The following is a 19,326-nucleotide window of genomic DNA, read 5'->3' as shown; positions in this document are numbered from 1 at the left end:
ACACCCTGGAGGTGGTGCCAGGCCATACTGGGGTCCTGCTTGTCCACACAGAGTCTCACCTTGAGGACAACCATGGGGTGGATCTCAAACCTGGTCACAGCTGTCCCTCCACACCTGACGCAGCTCCTCTGCTCAGGAGGAGATATTCCAGGTCATTATCTCCTGCGATGGGAATCATACAAGCACAGAAAAAGGCGTGCACAAGGTCTCTCTGTCAGTCAGGACATTTCCTTCATGCATGATAAAAAGATGTAAGGACTGAAAAGATTATGCATGAGAGGGGAATCTGCCCTAAGGCAGAAAGCTAAATTTATCCTCCCTAAAACTCAGAGGACAGCCCTTATGCAGGACAATGCAAGTGTTAATCCTTGAGCCCAGTTTAGAAAAGGGAAACAGCTAGTGTTTAATTGGAGTCACTAGTGTGAAACATCTTGGCTGCATATTTCTGCTTAATTATTTTTAGTTTAAGGTTGAAGAGTGAAGTAATACTCCTAGCTTAAGAGCTGAAAACAATTTAATATGGTTTCTTGTTTCATTGCTTGTTAGGTCTTTTTCCAAATCACAGAGGTCTGTATTGACAAAGTTTCCAGTTCTGTTGTACATGGGGCAAAGGAGGATGCAGAGTTCAGATTTCCACAATATTGGTGCTCATCTATAGCATCACAAGGGGGCTCTGCAATTCTATTGAGTGAATTTGCTTCTAGTCAGAATGCCAGACAACTGGTCCTAGCTGTTCAAACTATTGGATCAAGCATCCAATCTTTTTGAAAAGATCAATCTGACAGTTCAAATCCCATAGTCACTACTGACTATAGCTTACAGAATGTTGATACTCTCAGTATATTAAATCCTGGTTTAATCAAATAATGCAGTTCCCCATCCTGGATCCCATTAAATCTTTTCTCTTCAGTTCTTCTACGACACAGATGGTTGCTGCTCAGGAACCAACTGCTTCACTGGATTTTTTGTGTTTTGCCTTTGCAAGATTTCATGAAAGACTCCTGTAGAGTATTCAGCCCTCCTGAGAATGACCTAACCTGAAACCCATGTGGATATATAAAGGGCTACATGAAAGGTAAGGCACTTTGACTGGGGTCGTCTCCAGCTCAGGACTGGGGTCTCACTGGTACTTTAACTTGCAGCATGTCTCTCCACATTCTTTTGCCTCAGTATTGAGAGAGTAATCACTCTTTTTCTGTCAAACTTAGGATGTCACAGCAGCAGTTGCTTTTGTTGTTGTTGTTCAGAAACAGTTCTTGTCAATGTTGAAGGTATGATCATGGCATTAAAAAACAAGTATGCTTTTGTTTTTTCAAGTGGAAGATATTTTCAGATTGAGTATTTGATGTGTATTTTTGTAATATTCCTCTATGATACTAAACTTTAATTACAGAACAAGGACTATCAAATAACCTGTCCTTACATGAGCTTTAAATCACTAACACCAGTCAGTAAATTCATTTACTCAAGCCAGTTTAAAATGTTTTTCTTATCATCTCTTGCTTTAAAAAACCCAAATCCCTACCAATAAAACATCATCCCAACACTATTACAGAATCATCTCACTTTATGCATATGCACTTCAGAAGCGTGTGCAGCCTCATGAGCAAAACCTTCAGAACTCAACAGCTGTCTTGAAGAGCCTTTGTAGCAAAACCAGATGTTTGATAAACACAGTAAATACCAAAGAGAATTCCTTTCCTGTTAGTCTGCTTACAAAATTTTTATTTGACATAACACTATCCTCCTGGCAGGCTGATTGCCACCTAATCTGCTTTATGATGACCTTTCAAGGAGATTTTGTCAGTTTTTCTCAACTTTTGTCTGCTCTAACACACTTGAGGCTGTGTGTCTGCTGAGCACATTTCTTCAACATTTACTGGCTAATTCCACCATTTTCAGCTCATTTTTTTTCCCCCAAAAGTCTCATGGTAGTTAGATTTCCAAAGGCACTTTTAGGATATTTGCTGCAGATATTTATTCATGTGAATTAATCATATGCTGGTAAAATAATTCCAGTAATTACTAACACAGGGTTTACATACAGAGAAGAAATTTGAACTCTAACATCCTTGGGGAAGGAAGGCACTGGAAGAGTTATGTACAGGTAACTTACCTGTCAAATAGTTCTCCACCAGTGACGAGTTCCAGAACAAGACTTATTTCTGTAGGGGTCTCAAATATCTCCTTCAGTTTTATCTGGTAAAAGAATACAGAAAGTATTTCTTTTGCTTATTTGTCTTCTTGCAGAGCAGTTCTGAAGGTCAATGGTAGAACACAGAACACAGCTGGGAGAGTTACCTGGTTCTCTTCCAGGTTTTTTGCTAGCTTTTTTTCTTTTTTTTTACTCTTTTGGTTATTCTCATACCTCAGTAATCTCTATGAAATACAGGAGTTTAAGAGGTCATCTGCCAATCTCTCAGAGAAACCAAAAAGTAAGACTTTTTGGTCTTTAAGTCTCCCAGGACTGAAAACACCAACTTCTACTTTCATTTGCAGAACTTCTTTCACAGAGTTTCTCACTCAGCCCTGTAAGAACATCATTGTTTTATCTTAAAATGGAAGTATTACTCAACAGATGTTCATAAAAATGCTGCTAGCATGCCCACTAAGAAAACCCAGAGCTTTAATTCAGGTCTGTACAGGTGAAACACAACAGTGTTTCACAAACAGAAGGAGTATTAAAAACAAGGAAACAAACATGGAGTAACTTGGCTAAACTTACAATGTTGGGATGCGAAAGGCGAAGGAGAACTCCGATTTCGGTGCGGACAATTTTCTTGTCCACCTGGTTAAAAGTGGGGAGGGAAAAGGGAAAAAATTATTTCCATGTTCAGCATAGAAGCTTCCGGATGAATCACAGGATGCTATGTATGGATAGCACTTCTAGATCTCCCAGAAGAGTAAGGTAATGTGAGACACAGAGTCAAGCACACTGGAAAGAGAAATTTTCCATTGACACAAGATGGATACTATAACAGAGAAATTTCCACCCAGCAAAATTATTACAAATATACATGTGAGTCACACAAGAAGTACAATATAGGAAAGATATCTGAAAAAGGTGAGAAGACTCCTATTTTTACTCCAGTTTTGACCTTGTCTACTGCTACTTATGTTTGTTGAGTTTATGCTAGTTTTCTTTTGGCACACTGTCCAGCAGCTGTGCCAGAAATGGTTTCTGCATGAAGGATGTGCTCATCAAAGTAGTGCAAATTACTGCTGAGAGAAAAAAAGTGGTACAAAGGCCAAACACCTCCAGCCACAGGGCACAAGGTTTAACCTCAATTTGCTTCAACTATCTCTGACAGAATGATCAGAATTAATTCAAATTATTGGTTAAACCTCTGAGAAGATTACCCCTTCCCTTTTCAAACTGCAGTCTTCGACAATCACAACTTATGTTCTTGGATGTCATCAGTCATTTCTCACACGAAGTGTGGAGCTAGGGAGTATTTTGTTCAGGAAAGAAAACTGCAACTCTCCTGGAACTAGAATGCTTAAGCAAGCAAGAATGGAAAATGTTTGTAAGCAAATTATGAATCCTTTTATGTTTCTACAGCAATTAATACACTTATGAGGCAATCACCTGATTTGCAAATATTCTCCCAAACCCTAGAGAAGTCCTATATAGATGACTCAGGTTGTTCTGAAATGAATAAGAGTCAGCAAGTCACTGTGGTTCAAAGCTGATGACATACATGACATCAAGCAGAACATTCTGAGAGGAACTTGCACTGCTTTTTTTTTTCATGGAGGCTTTTAATCAAAGTCAAGTTTTGGTTTTGGCTTTTTACATCAGATGGGAAAAGAATGGCAGTCATAATATATAAACCCTTAAAGGGGACATAAAATTACCTTCAAATTCTTAGTGAAGAAGACACATGGGGGCTTTTTATCACCTGAAAGGAGAGAGCTACTTCTCAGTAATTTTTTTTTTTTCTAGCATCAACAAGATCCAAGTATCCATTACATTCAGAACTACTGGATAAGCAGAATTTGATTCTCCCCTTGAGTCAATCAGGGACAATTCCAGCTTAGTAATTCCACAGTAGTGTAAATGAGTAGAGAACTAGAGTCCTCAGGGCTTTCTTGAAACTTACTGACATTCAATCTCTTCTAGTGCCTCTGCCAGGAAGCAAAATGAAGCAAGAAAAACCAACTTTGGACAAATTCAGTGCATGTAAGAAGAAAAAGAAATCAAACATTGAAGAGGAATTAAATATTCCATCACCTGAACATCTAATTGAAGGTAAATAATATGGCCAATAACAAAATCTTCTAGGATAAACACTTGCTCTGAGGTCAAACCTAGGACCCTTTAAGCTTGAGACCAATGCATGCTTTATAAATATTTTTTCTTTCTACTCCAAATGCAGTTAACAAATTTCTTTACCTGCTACATAAACACTGAGCAGCAGGTTTGAAGATTTGTTCCCCTGAACTTTTCCTAAAACCCTGCTAGCACCAGCCTGTGGTCTTGCTCAGTTTTAACATCTCCTTGGCATCACTTTGGGTTACTTCAGGGAGTGCAAACATGCAGCAAAGGCCTCCAAAGGTCACTGCTGGGCAACAAAGGGCTTTTGATGATTCACACAGTAATACACACTGTGACTGTTGCCACACGCTTTGCACCTCAGAAAAATTAATGTAGAATTATGCATGGACAGTGATATTCCCAGCAGAGCAGCTTAGACTGAAAAATTTACCTTATCCAAAAGCACTGCTATAGGCTGAACAACCCACAGTTTGTTTCCTGCAGTTCTGAAAATGTTTGGACACCAAGCATAGCTGGGAGCAAGCATGGAAAAGGCTGCCCAAAATCTAAAGAGGACTTCCTTTGGCACTGAGAAGAGGGCACTGAGAAGTTACAAGTGGAAAAGTACAGAGGCCTCCTCTCACCTTTCCACTCACCTAATTAAGTCAAAACATGGACTAAGACTCAGTTTTAGGTGTTTGGTCTCATAGACATTTAGTCTCAAACTGTAGGTGAGTTCCTCTGTGATCAAGTTTGTGACCTGACACACAACAGTATACATTCACACTTTCACAGATGATGGTATGAGGAAAAGGTAGCTCAAAAGTCAAGAATATAAGATTCAATGCAAACATGCTGCAGAGAAACACTTAGGACTGTTACATTTTTATATGTAATGGCTATTAGGCAAGAGTTTACTACAGAAATGGGCATGTATAGGTGATGTGAAATGTTTCAGAGTAAAAACAGGGACATATTTAGTCATGACATTTCATTACAGACAGGCTATTTTATCACTTCTATCTTCTTATCTTCTCCTACGCTAAGTACAGATAGAGCCATGCCAACACTTACCTTGTTCAGCTCCTACCAAAAAAAAAGGTACCTACTGATATCAGGCCCAAACCTGGCTTATTTTTAGTTTGGGCAGGAATATCAGCAATTCAACTGCTTGTATTGAATTTTCCTATCATCATCCTATCAAATAATTTCCTGACAGAAATTATTTGCTAGAATGAGAGTCGGGCATCTCACTCTAGAGTGTATGTTGCTATAGTAACAGTTTTTAAAACTCGGATAATTTAATCAAAATATGACATTACCACAAATGTTTGGGCAAATTAAGTATGTTGGGCTAGATCAAATACAGCAGTCTGATTTTTATGTATGTAATAACTGATAAAAATGAGGTTGCAAAATTCTTCATTTTGTCTCCCCCTCTTTGGATGCAATTTAAATAGGCAGTTCAGGGCTTGAAAACTATCCGAGCTTTCCTTAAATTAGCATTACTCACAGGAGCATCAGTGAGATATGTATTGTATTACAGCCAAGAATAATGGGATCAGCAGAACTGGTCTGTTTGAGAAGTGAAAAAACAATCAAATGTTAACTTTCAGGGGTTTCACAGTTCCACTAATAGAGCAATTTTCTTTCTATCCTTTATTCTTTGCTTTTAATCTATGCTAAATGGACTAGAGTACACTTTTGGTCAAATATTTCATCAGTGTAATTTGATTTCTACTTAAGTGATTACTTTGTGTGAAAAACATTACTTCTGTAATGCGAGGTCGTGTAAATGCCTAGTCAGGTGATTTTAACACTGGTGCAATTTTACTAAGCTTTATTTTCTGTATTTGCCAACTTTAAATTGCAAGTAATCAAAGGGCATTTGCTGTGACAGGCCTGCAGAGCAACAACCTGCTGTGGAACACCCACGTCAATTAGAGAAGTCATTTGACAGGTAAACCCAATCCAGTCATTTATCACCCCCTCACTGCTGACCCTGAGCTTGAAGATTTCACTGCCGTCGGCCAAAAAACCATCCAAACAAAGCTGTTAGATGGCCTGTGATTATTAAAACCCACAGCACCTTTGTGTTTCCTCAGCTTACCTGTGGAATGCTGAAAGGCAGCAAATCTGCAAGAACTGCTTGTAGGTACAGCCACTTGTACTGCCACTGCCTGGTGCTGTGGCTTCCACTGCTCCTCAGTAAACTCTAACAAGCAAACCAGGAGCTGTGTCTGTAGCACAGATAAGCACCCGCATGCTGGCTTTAATCTAACTAGATAAAGTACCTGCAGCAGCAAAGATCTAAAAGCCTGAACTTGGGAGCAAGAGGCAATCTAGGAATGCTGCTCCCTTAATTTATAACAAAGCATTTACATTAAAAGGGTGATCATTCCTGGATTATTCCTGGTATTTGTCCCTCCAGTTATTTCACTTCAGTAGAATTAGGTATTTATGTCGTTTATAGATATGTGTCTGCAATTACCTTGTCTTTGAAATTTCATACAGATCATGCAGAAAAAGAGCATTATATTTATATTCAGAATACTTCTTATTTTTGAATTTCAAATTATTTTGATGAGAGATAGGAATGGAAAATTCCTTAATGAAAGCTGAGAGTCTTCCATGTTTCCATGCCCCAAGATGATGAGATGGAGTAATGCTAAAATCCACTTAGATGTAAAAGTGTTGTTTCTCTGTGAATTAAATGAAACAAGATAAAATGAACCACCAGTTTACACAGATTAATCCAGCTGCAACTTTGCAATATAGTACCACCCTAAATACAGGTGACCAATGGATGTTCTCTGTACCCTCAAACTTAGTAGAGAGCAAGAGGAAGAGCACATTCCTCATCCTGCAAGCTCAGTCTCTGCTGTTCTCCTTCCCCTGGGCACTGTGAAGGCAAAGGGACACATTTGCTCAGGTGTGACCCCCGTGCAGTAAAAACACTGTGCCCAGGCAATGGCTGTGAAGAAATCAATGCAAAACATCTCTTGAGGAGCTTCACAGCACTGCCCACCTCAGGGATTCTGTTCACACCAGCTCTGCACAGCTCCTTAATTAAGATCCCACTTCTTGACTCACACGAACACCTCTAATATGAGCAATTAATTCTTTATTGAACCAGCAGGTCAGGCTCTGACTGTGTGCTTCTCTCCACTTACAGGGGGGATCAAAGCATTATTAGCTTGACACTACACTATTAAAAGTGCTTCCAAGAAAAAAAAGTTTTATTTGCTCATACAGAAACTGCTCTGAAGCCTAAATCTTTCTATATTTTATAGCATCAATTCCTAATTACCATTTATAATTTTGCCTTAATTTTGCCTTCTCACAGTTAAGTTGAAATATGAAAATCTGTACAGACATAGGCTACACACAAGCAGAGCTGTCATTCCCTGATAGTCTCAAAGGTCTGCTCCCAATTGGCACAACTAAACACCGGAGTGATAGGCTACCCAGGTTCTCTTGAGAAATTTGAAGGAAAAAAAGAAGATTTAAAAAGATTTAAATAAATGTTCACAAGAAGAAGGTTCAAAGAAAATATTTTCTATGCAGTTTAAGCTCCTGCTTTTCAATTTCAGAATGTCCTGAATGACAGGAATTCCAGTTTCTGCCCAGTTTATACAGAGTACCTTCTCACAAAATTTGTCAGTCAAGACTTCAAGGATAAAACACTTTAAGAAGACTTCTGAATGTGTTTTTACATCTTTATAAAAATGGATTGTATTGAAATCATCTGATCTCATCTGTGTATCAAGACAAGATACAGATGCCAGTCTTCAGCATTAGTGATAAAGAATCATGGAGAGTACAAAAGGTGGTATGACAGAAAGATTCCAGGATAAATGAAAATAGGGACTTACATGAGACTCAGCCCACTTCTCTGAATTACTCTGATGTAATTCAGTAATCAGCATGGCAGTGGACAGTATGTAAAAGCAGAATTTTAAAAAGTTGACCCTTCTGAATGAAAGGCTAGATCATTGTTCCAACAAGGACATTTATTTAACAGCTGCTTTAAATGATTTGCTCATTGAATGACCTTCTTTTGAATGAAAATAGTTTCTCAAGTAAAGAATTCCTCCTATGTTTTAGTAGCTGCTCTTGGTGGGACATTGCTTGACCTTCTCAGCAAGGTCTGCAGCTCTCTCTTGTGCGGCAACAACCTTTGAACTCCTAACAGACTAATATTTTCTTAAAAACAAAACCAGTTTGAAATAATCTTTTTGTATTTTAAGCTGGCCAGATTATTCTGGCTCTATCTGCACTCAATCATAACATGGGCCCCCTACAGAGCACAATAGAAAACTCCGTAAAGCACAACAGCAACTGCAGAGCCCTGTAGTATCTTCCCTAAGGTCAGCCCAGAAGTTTCACTGTGCAGGTGTGCTGGTTTGGCTGGGATAGAGTTTATTTTCTTCACGGTGACTAGCGTAGGGTTGGGCTTCAATTGGTGCTAGATATAGTGTGGATAATTCAGGGATGCTTTTATTATTGCTGAGCAGGGCTTGCACTGAGCCAAGGCCTTTTCTGCTTCTCATTCCAGCACACCAGGGACAAGGTTGGGGGTACACAAGGAATTGGGAGGAGACAGAGCCAGGACAGGTGACTCCAGAAGACCAAAGGGATAGTCTAGACTCTGTAGCATCATGCTCAGGATATAAAGCTCGGGGACAAGAAGCAAAGGGGTGGGGGGATAATTCAGAGTCTTCCCAAGTCACTGTTCTCGGTGATAGAGCCTCGTTTTCCTTGTTCACCAAGCAACACAGTGAATGAATTCCTTACTTTGCTTTGCTTATGCGCACAGCTTTTGCTTTGCCTATTAAACTGTCTGCATCTCAACCCATGAGTCTTCTCACTTCTACCCTTCTGATTTTCTCCCCATCCTGTTGGGGATGAGCAAGTGAGCAGCTCCATGGGGCTTAGGAGCCAGCTAGGGTTAAACAACAACAGAGGATTACTGAGGATTTTTATTTTTACCCTACATAAGTAGTTCTGTATTATTAATGAAGAAAAAAACCCCAAAAACTATTCCCTACTAGAGCAACTATTTTCTGCACATATGTCCATGCTTCTAATTTGCAGCTGTAGTCCTTCAAGTGATGCATGTTCCTCAGACTGAACACACCTGCATGGGAATAAGGCTGGTTACATCAATGTGCCTGCATTTGTCCTGTCAGTGATTAAATGTCTGGTAGGTGTTGCCTGCAAATACCTGGATTTGTAGAAGCTGAAAGACACTGATCTATCTTCATGGGATAGGACTGCTAATCTGTTAACTGTTCCATCAAAGAAACTCTACTGTTTCTGAAGAAAAGCACAGTACATTTGCAAGGAAATGGATACAGAAAATTCATGTGGCTGTATAAACTTCAGTACAGTAAATCACACCCTGGTATATCAGATTAACAGGCCCTGCATCTTAAAACACATGGTTTCAGTAGTAAATGTGACCAGATGCAGGTAACATTCCCCAAAGACACAGGATCCACAGTGAACAGATTCTGTTACTCACCCACATTAACTTGGTGGTGAATGGATGAGTTCAGAGCCACTTACAGCTTGCACAACACTGGCCATTTGCAACAACATATTTTTGTATATTTATTTATGTTTATATTTATTTATGAGAGTACAAAACAAGTTCATTAGAATAAGCCTCATTATAGGCTATGGTCTAACTATATGACTAATTTGGTTGTTATCTCTTTCCCTGTCTCATTAACACACAGATTTCTGCAAATATGTTAGAAAATTGTTGAGTAGTTTATGCAAACAAATTTAAGCCTATTAGGTATTCATGAATTGCTCACTTCAGCGATTCACTATTTATAGTGTGCTACTGCCATTGTTACTGTTCCCAAAGCTGGGTGGGGGAGGACACTTTTAAGATGCAAGAACAATGTGTAAAATCAAAGGTAACTTCTTTTGTTTTTGTCAAAATAGATTCATTTATGGTTCTATTTATAAATCTGTACTTGCCATCTTCTTGCTTTTCAGCTATAACTGTTACAAATCCAAAAATTCCTCTCTTCTCAGTGAAAATTTATTAATCCAGCTTTTATTCTGGGTAATGCATCCAGTATTAAACATCTTGGCTCCACATTAACACCATCCCTCTGAATAAACAAAGTGCCACATAAAAATTAGAAGTGGAGAGCTACTTGGTGATAGGATGTTTCCTGTCATTGATGTTTTATCTTAAAATCACTCTGAATTCTCAGGAGCCCTCAGCTGCATGATAAAGATCTGGAATAAATTATATCTGCTTATATAATTAGCCAAGTGCAATCCTTGCTGCTAGTTAAGAGATTTCACATGAATAATAAACTGGTCCTTATTACCCTTATTATCCATCCTTTTCTCAATCCAACTTGCATGAGTTCATTACTACCCAATGAAGGTCTGGTGTATCAAGACTAGCATTAATATTATAATCTCAATCACAGATATCAAATAATTCCATGTAATCAATGAAGCAGTTTTGTCTGGGCTGGAGTTGATTTTCTTCACAGTAACCTTTAAAGGGCTACATGCTGCACCACTCCATTTATGAGCAGTTGCACAGATGGTGACGGTAGCCCTGGTGGCACTGAAGCTCAAATGAGATTGATTTATATTAAAAATATTTCAGGTGGGATAAAAGCATGACAATGTCAGGTGCAACTTAAGTCATGCACGTTTCCTCGTCTGAACCATTCTGGATCTCTCAGCCTGCTGCTCAAATGACCCCTGTACTAGGAGACTTGCAATGTCTGGATTCCAGTCCATTTTTCAGGCAGATCAGCCCTAAACACTGATAACAAGGAGTCCTGGAGCAATTTCTGTGTTGCTTGATAGTATCCAGAACCTATAGTTCTATGCTTACAGGACTCATACACATGGACCCCAAAAGTGCTTCAGATTTATGGGTTATATACTTTATAATCTGAGTAACTAAATAAAACAGTGGAGGCTAAAAGGAAAATAGGGAAGAAATCCCATGCAGAAGATTTTCAGGGACTGAAAATGAGAAGTATTTTATATAATTGGGAGATGATACAGAGAAGCATGTAGAAATGGTGAGATGGTTAAGAAAGGCAGGCAGACGTGAAAGCAAGCCTTTGTAACTAATTTAGAGAGCTTGCTTCTTAGATTAGGAGCTGTGAGCTGAGATTCTCCTGTTAGCACTATGTGTCAACAAATAACACTATAATTTACAGGACTGCTTTTGTTCCTACATCTCCCCAATCCCAGTGGAGGATGTCTCACCTACATTAATGGCAGCATGTTAACTTGCCTCCTCTGCCAAGAACTATGAATTGTGTTGGGAAAAAAAGGACAAGTGACTGAGCAGGCTGAGAGCAGAAGGAATATGCAGTGGATTCCCTCCCCAACAGGTCACCTCAACCCATGAATTCAGTGCACAAAGAGCCACAGGGTGCCTTTAATATTTGATCCTGTGCTCCCTGATGCTTCATACAATTTAAGAGTAAATGGAGGAGATGCTGAAAGGGGACAATTTTAAGCTATGTAAACCTGAACCAGAACAGGTTTTGAATTTCAGGAGACTTTATGTCTTCCCTTTTTGGCCAGTGAAGTCACATACAGATTTGGTAAATCATACTTGACCTAAAACCTAACTCTGGTGCCTACTGTGTGATTTGGGTGCAATTTTGATATAGGAAAAAAAAAAAAAAAAAAAAGAGAAGGAAAAAAAAGAAAACAAAAAAAAGAAACGAAAACCAAGCCTGTAAACCCTGAAAACCCCATAGGGGTGGAGATGAGAGGACAGATTTTACCTGTGAAGTGAAGGGTGCAGGGGGTAGTTGTAGATGTGCTATGAACTGTGGTACCAACTGTCTGGATACAAACACTTTACAGCCCTCTCTCCTGTGGTCCTCGTCCATAAAACATGGAAAGGCTAATGTGTGTTCTCACCAAGTGGTGCAGCTGTAACACAGTAATGGTCCAAAAAGAATAACTGAAATTAGTTATAACGGTGAAGTGAATAATTTTCCTGGACTTCTGATTAACAGATTTATGGCTTCTTATTTCTGGGAGTTAGGGCTTTCATCTTGAGGAATTATGACTTTTCTCACAAATTCTTGAAAGCCATATCATGGAGTTATTTTGATTCATATTTTCTTACATTTTTACATTCAAATCCTATGTTCTTTTGACTTTGCAGTTTCTTATATTTTAACATTCAAATCCTGTATCTACTGTGTTTACTACTCAATCCAGAAACCTACAATTATTATCCTGCTATTTTACTTGTAGTGCTGTTCTTTTTTCACTTTACAAAGACATGAAACCTATATGAGTGTGATGTATCTTGCAGACAAAAAAATCTAAATTTCTGCAGGTTGATATTTGTGAGAGTTCTGCTTAGAAGCCCTCACAAGTTAGCACATCATGTAATAGTTGAAATTCTAACACAAATTTGAAATCAGGATTGTCTCCAACAAATTGTAAAAGAAAGAGACTTGGATATCACAGGACTGAAATACAAAATAATCATCTTATTAATGCTATTTCTTGTTACTTATGGAAATGCTTTCAGCTCTTTTCAGCTGTATCTACTGAAGACATACTCAGGTGGAGTTTAAAACATCTGCTTTTTATAAATATATTCAAAGTGTATGGAATAGCTTTCTGGAAATGAGCAGTAGTATTTGAAGACTGCATAAAATGAAGGGAGAAAAATAACAAAGGAAGTGGGATGGTTTTTTCACATTTGTATGAAAACAAGTTATCAGGTTTTATTTATTTATTCAGAGTTTGGGTTTAGCTGATGTATTGTTTGTTGGAGGGGCATGGGTCTTTTGGGGTTGTTTGGTTTGGGGCTTTTTCTAAAGAAAGCCATTTTCCAGTGACTTGATTAGAGAGCAAGTTTGGTTTGACAAAAACTTGTCACAAGCCTCACTCACACACACCAGTGCTGCAGATGAAAACTGTCACAACACTCGGCTTAGAAATTTGTATTGAACCTTAATTCTAGTCTTGAGAGATCCTCTGGTCAGGTGATGCATCTCAAGGGAATCAGACTAAGGTGCTGCCTTCCTGATTTCTCAAAGAAGTGTCTGTATCAGAGCCCTCAGATTGTGCTGCTTATACAGCTGCTGTGCTAATTTCCACCTTTGTTTTTTCATTCCTCCCTACATGTTTTTTTAAAAGACATGAACAAATGAAGACCACCTCAGCCAAAAAGAATATATTTTATCTGGAAATAAGCCAGTTTGTCAAGTAAGAACATGCTGATTACAGAATCCTTGGTAAAATAAATCCTCTCTTCTACAGATCTCAATTAGATTTGCCTCTCTGAGAGGCTAAAAAGAACTCAGTTTCCAAATAATAAGCACAGGATGACACATTTTAAGTCAAATGTTCATGATTTATTCCAACACCTGAACTGCTAGCACTGGAGAAAGCACTAGAATTTCCTATCTTCTGCTCACTTCATATTTTAGTGCATAGAGTTTTTCTTAATTTATTACTCTACAGCTTAGAATCTCTCTCCCCCAAAAGAATAAGGTGTCACACCTGTGATGATAGCATCACACCATACACATCTAAAAACAAAAAGTTCCTAAAATGTAGAGGAGGAACACTTTCAGAGAGCCCCAGCACAAGCTTCACCGACTTGCCACTTATGCAGAAACCTGGCCTCCGCTGCTCCATCAAGGCACATCTCCAGATTTCTTTAGCAGACTGCAAATAATTAAAGATTTCCAAAGAGGAGGGGTATAATCTCAGGATAGCTTAATATTTACCTCTGCACCACTGTTCAGAAATGCCATCCCTTTGTAGGGTGGTGTGGCATTAGACACAGCCTCACAGAGTAAGAGTTTCTGGTCCTACTCTCCATCTTACCCCTCCGTATTTCTGTACACCCCAGGCATGGGGGTCATCCAGGCGTGGGTAAAGCCATGGAGAAGACAGATCACTGCAACAGGAAATGAGCAAAATGTGCATGGATAGGTTGGTGGAAGAATACCTGTGGCTGAGATAATTTCTCAGAGAGTTCCTGTCAAGCAATTAAAAGCTAAACATGTGTCATTTTTTGGGATTTGGGCTTTTTGACCAAATTTATCACCTAAAGGATATTATCACTCAGAAACACTTGTTCAACAGTGCAATATATAGTGTAAGTTGGGCTTCCCTGAACAGCATAACAATGACTTGAGCTTCATATTTTTCTCTTTTTATTAGATGATCTTCGTATTTCTGAAAAATAAGCTGTGAAGACCAGAAATGACCGTTTCTGAGTACCTATAAATTAGGTAAGGAAGAAAGAAATGTAATACATACTGTCAATTCTTAAAATCTTAACCAAAGTTCTGACTTAGGAATAACACAGCAATTAAATCAAAATGGTCACAGAAAAAAATACTATTCTATATTAAGTGATTTTTACACAATAACTGCACTACTATGTACGGCAGATTTTAAATTACTTTATGTACATAGGGCAGGCTTCTGCAATAGTAGAAAGGGATTTTTTTTTTCCTTTCCTAAAAATTGTCCTGGCACAACCTTTTCTTTTTTGCTTGTTTTTTTTTTTTTTTTGTTTCTTTGCAAGGACTAAAATACCTAACAAATTTATTTTTCAATTAAATTTCCACTTTCATTGACAGGTGCTTGATTTCACAGCTTCTAGAGCACAACTCTATTGGTAACTTAGTGCAGAAAATAAATGCTTTAGTTATCTCTTATTTTGAAGAGAATTTAAGTGAACTTCTTTGTCCTACTTTAGACACTATGAATTTGATAGACTTCTACTCAAAACTAATTTCTTTTGGATTGTAGTGAATCAGAAAATGGAAGCCAGACTCCCTTTGCATGAGGGAAAGCTGAAAATAAGCAGTAGAAAACTCAACATTTTACTGCCTTATTTCTTTATTCAAAGTAATTTTGACTCTTTTTTTTTTTTTATCTCCCAGTAAAAACATGAGAGTGTGAACAGCATATGTATATCCATATGAGATGATGACATGGATGAAGAAAAATGAGAAAGCCAGGAAAAATAACAGTAGTGCTGCAGGTGGAGTGGTAATTAAGTGGTAGTTAGGAAATGACTGCTTCCCTTTAATTACCAAGCAGTGTCCTTGTGGTGTGTGTGTGTGTGTGTGTGTGTGTGTATGTGAATAAATAACTGAAGACAATGTGTGAGCTGGTGGACAAAAATAGTCCTTTTTACTGTGTGCTGATGTACAGTGGTGTGCAGTTGACTTTTCATGTAGGGTTATGTGTGACACAATTCTTTATCTTTTTTTGAAAAATTTGAAAAAAAAAATCAGAATATTACACATTAATAAAATGTGGGTAAAAAATGACCTTAAATGAGTATATAATTGTGAATATATATCACATATTTCTAACCTGAAGAGAAAAGGATACTGACTTAGCATGTCACACAAATAGGTGTATTATGTCAGGCTCTTGCTTTTTTGTCTGCTAAACTTTATCACTCATAACTATCTGTCCACTGTGAGTACTGACAGCTACTGCACCAATGGAGGTGGATAGATTAAATATAGATATGGATAAATATAGATAGATATAGCTATAGATAGCTATATAAATATAGATATATACACATAGATATGTGTGTGTGTATATATAATTGTATAAAGTTTATAGAGAAACAGGCATATGGAGGAAGGAGGCACTTAAAATATAAATCACATAGGACCACATGGCAATAAGTAGAAGGTTTAATTTTACACCTACATACATCATTTTCTCCTGAAGTTAATATAGGAACAATTTACCAATTCTGGTTATGCCAATGTGATACACAAGTTTCCACCCATTCCTCCCCTTCTCCTTGCACCCTGATGCTTGTCTTCCTAATCAGTTGAGAAGGCTCAACCAAAAGCAGTGTTCCTTTGAGAGACAAACCAAATAATTTGCATGAACCTCTTGATAACCACTTAATACCACCAATTCACTGCAACAGAAAATGAAAAACCCAGCCAACTATATTCCATGTGAAGTTGGGAATACATAGAGTTTTAAATCCATGTCATATCAATACATAATCTTCTAGGGTACTTATATAGGTGTTTGTCTATGTGTGTCTAGAAAACATACATACTTAGATATATATATATATATATCAGAGAATCTCTTGGGATGAAAAGACTTCCAGGATAATCAAATCATGTCTTTGACCAATTGTCACCTTGTCAAAGAGACAGGAGCACTGAGTGCCACATTGTCATTTCTAGAATACACCTCCAGGAATGGTGCTTCCACCATATCCCTGGGCAGCCCATTCCAATGTCTAATCACCCTTCTGTGAAGAAATTCCTCCTGATGTCCAACTGGAAGCTCTCCAGCTGCAGTTTGAGGCCATTTGCTTTCATCCCATCCCTTGTTACCTGGGAGAAGGGGATGACCCTCATTCCACTACAACCTCCATTCAGACGTTTTAGAGAGAAAGGTCATCTGAGCCTCTTTTTCTCCAGGCCAAATACACCCACATTCCTCACCTGCTCCTCAAAGGCCTTAATCTCCTTCTCCAGCTCTGTTCCCTTATCTGGCACTTCAATACCTCTCTTGCAGTGAGGGACCCAGAGCTGGACAGAGGATTGGAGACGCAGCCCCTCCAGCGCCAGCACAGGGTGCCCTGCTCCTGCTGCCCCACTGCTGCTGACACAGGCCACCATGTCCTCGGCCTGCTTGGCCACCTGGCCACATGCTGCCTCATCTTCAGCTGCTCTTGACCAGCTCCCCCAGGTACTTTTCCACCAGGAGCTTTCCAGACACTTTCCCCCAGCCTGTAGAGCTGAAGGGGTTGTAACCCAGGGGCAGAACGCAGCACTTGGCCTTGTTGAACCTCATAAAAGTGGCCTTGGCCTATCAATCCAGCCTGTCCAGATCCCTCTGCAGAGCCCTCCTGCCCTCCAGCAGATCAACACTCTAATCTAACTTAGTCTCATCCATGACTTTATGGAAGGTGCAAGTGACCCCCTCATCCTGATCATCAGTGAAGATATTAAACAGAACTGGGCCCAGCACTGTTCCTGGGGACACCACCAGTGACCAGAGGCCAGCTGGATCCAGCACTGTTCACCACCATTCTCTGGGCCTGGCCATCCAAACAGCTCCTAACCCAGCCAAGAGTGCTCCTGTCCAAGCTGTGGGCTGCCAGTTTTTCCAGGAGAGTGCTGTGGCAGACAGTGCCAAAGGCTTTGCTGAAGTCCAGGGAGACACAGCCACACTCACACCCCCTTTCCTGCATTCACTCTTTAGGTCACCTGCTCATGAAAGGAGATCAGGCTGGTCAGGCAGGATGTTGCCAGTCCTGACCCCCTGCTGGCTGTGCCTGATCCCCTCTCCTGTATTTGCCATGTTGTCGTGGTTTGAGAGGAAATGGTTTTTTTGGGATAGTGTGGTCACGCCAATCGGTGTCCAGATTTTAATATTGGCACCTGGTTTGTCCATTGAGGGCATGGATACGCCTCTGAGAACACAGGGGGTTAAAAGCTGTGAACTCCCACTGGAAGTTCCTTTTGAGTTCCGGCCCTGGACCAAAGGAGACCTCTCCCCTGTCCAGCTCCTAGCTGGGCAGGGGGGAGGGGAGCCATGCGGCCGGAGGGAGGTAGGCCAGGCCTGGGCCGAAGGGTGGAGGAGCTCTGCACTGCCAGGGCTTCGGGCAGCCATCCCCCATTCCCCCCCCGGAGGGAGAGAGAGAGAGAGCAGCCTGTGCCTGTGATAGCACGGCTGGAGTGAAGGAGAAGGGGGGGGTGCCCAGCAGGGCAGCCAGCCGTGGGAGTTCATGAACCAAACCGGCAGAACCTGGGACTTTTAACCCTTCTTGGGACGATGGAAACCTTGCAAATGCTGATTCCTCCTAGAGTTGGTGAGATTGAGAAAAAGTTGAGAAGAATTCTAGGTGGGAGGAGATGATGGAGTGGCTTTTGGCTGGACTTTTCTTGGATAGCTATGGACAGAACCCTTGAGTTCCTGTGACACAGAGACTGCATTCTAGGGGGAGGCAATGGCTCAGAGCCAGGAGAGTGCGGTGATGTGAAGGTGTGTGAACAGAGACGAAGGGTGGAGGAGGGTTGTGGTGGTGCCCTCCGTCTTCGATGAAGAAGAAGAGGAAGATGATCTCTGTTCGAGAGACCCCTCAGCCCCAGGGGGTGAAACATGGGGGGGACAGGTGTCCCAAAAGGAGAGGGACTGTGCTCTTTTTTGGAACTGGACAAAGCATCCTTAAAGGGAAAACCCTAGAAGCAGCTCTGGTCCATGTGCAGTGGTGAGAGCACTGGACATGGAAGGAAGAGGTCACGATGGCAAAATGTTCTCCGGGCGGTGCCACACGTGACACGGAAACACGAGAAGTTTCGACTGTTTCCTGGGTGAAGTCTGTGGTGCAAGAGGGACTCCTCTCTTCTCAAAGAACTGAGAATTGATTATCCAAAGGGTGGCAACAGAATTAAGAAATTTGGTGGGGGGAGGAGGAGGAGGAAATTTGGAAGGTTTTCATCCCGTGTTCTGTGTGTTTTTTCCCTGTAGTTTTATGTTAATAAAGTTTTTTTCCTTTCAATCATAAGTTAGAGCCTGCTCTTCTCTGTCTCTGATCACATCTCACAGTAGATACCAGGAAAAGAGGTTTTCTCATGGAAGCACTGGCATTTCACCAGGCTCAGACCATGACACATGTGATCTCATCCAAGATGATCTTCTCCATCATCTTCCCTGGTACCGAGGTCTGGCTCACAGGCCTGTACATCCCTGCATCCGTTTTCCTGCCCTTCTTGTGGATGGACATCACATTAGCCAACCTCCAAATCATCTGGGACCTTCCCAGTTAGATAGGACTGATGAGCAGTGCTGCAGAGCAGCTTGGCAAGCTCCTTCTCCAGCTCCCTCAGCACCCTTGGATGAATCCCACCTGGTCCCATGGACTTTGAGTGTCTCAGTGGCTCAGCAGTCACTGCCTCCCTCCTCCTGGATTGCACAGGGTCTGTGCTGCTCTCTGTCCCTGTCTGCCAGCTGGGGCTGCTTCCCTGAGGATAAACAGGCCTTACTGTTGAGGACTGAGGCGAAGAAGGCATCTG

General features: G+C 40.4%; 1 protein-coding gene across 1 annotated transcript in view; it reads right to left on the bottom strand.

Moving 5' to 3' along the window:
- The window catches only part of CAMK4 (calcium/calmodulin dependent protein kinase IV), a 143,204-nt gene that overhangs the window by 57,858 nt on the left and 66,020 nt on the right, over positions 1–19,326 (bottom strand). The window contains exons 3-4 of the mRNA XM_059836559.1: positions 2,726–2,788; positions 2,117–2,199 (exon numbers count right to left, since the gene is read on the bottom strand). Of these exons, the coding sequence (XP_059692542.1) occupies positions 2,117–2,199; positions 2,726–2,788 (146 nt within the window). The remainder of the gene's footprint in view (positions 1–2,116; positions 2,200–2,725; positions 2,789–19,326) is intronic.

This window comes from Haemorhous mexicanus, chromosome Z, assembly GCF_027477595.1.
Source record: "Haemorhous mexicanus isolate bHaeMex1 chromosome Z, bHaeMex1.pri, whole genome shotgun sequence".
Classification (NCBI taxonomy): Eukaryota; Metazoa; Chordata; class Aves; order Passeriformes; family Fringillidae; genus Haemorhous; species Haemorhous mexicanus.
This window is presented reverse-complemented; position numbering and strand designations above follow the sequence as displayed.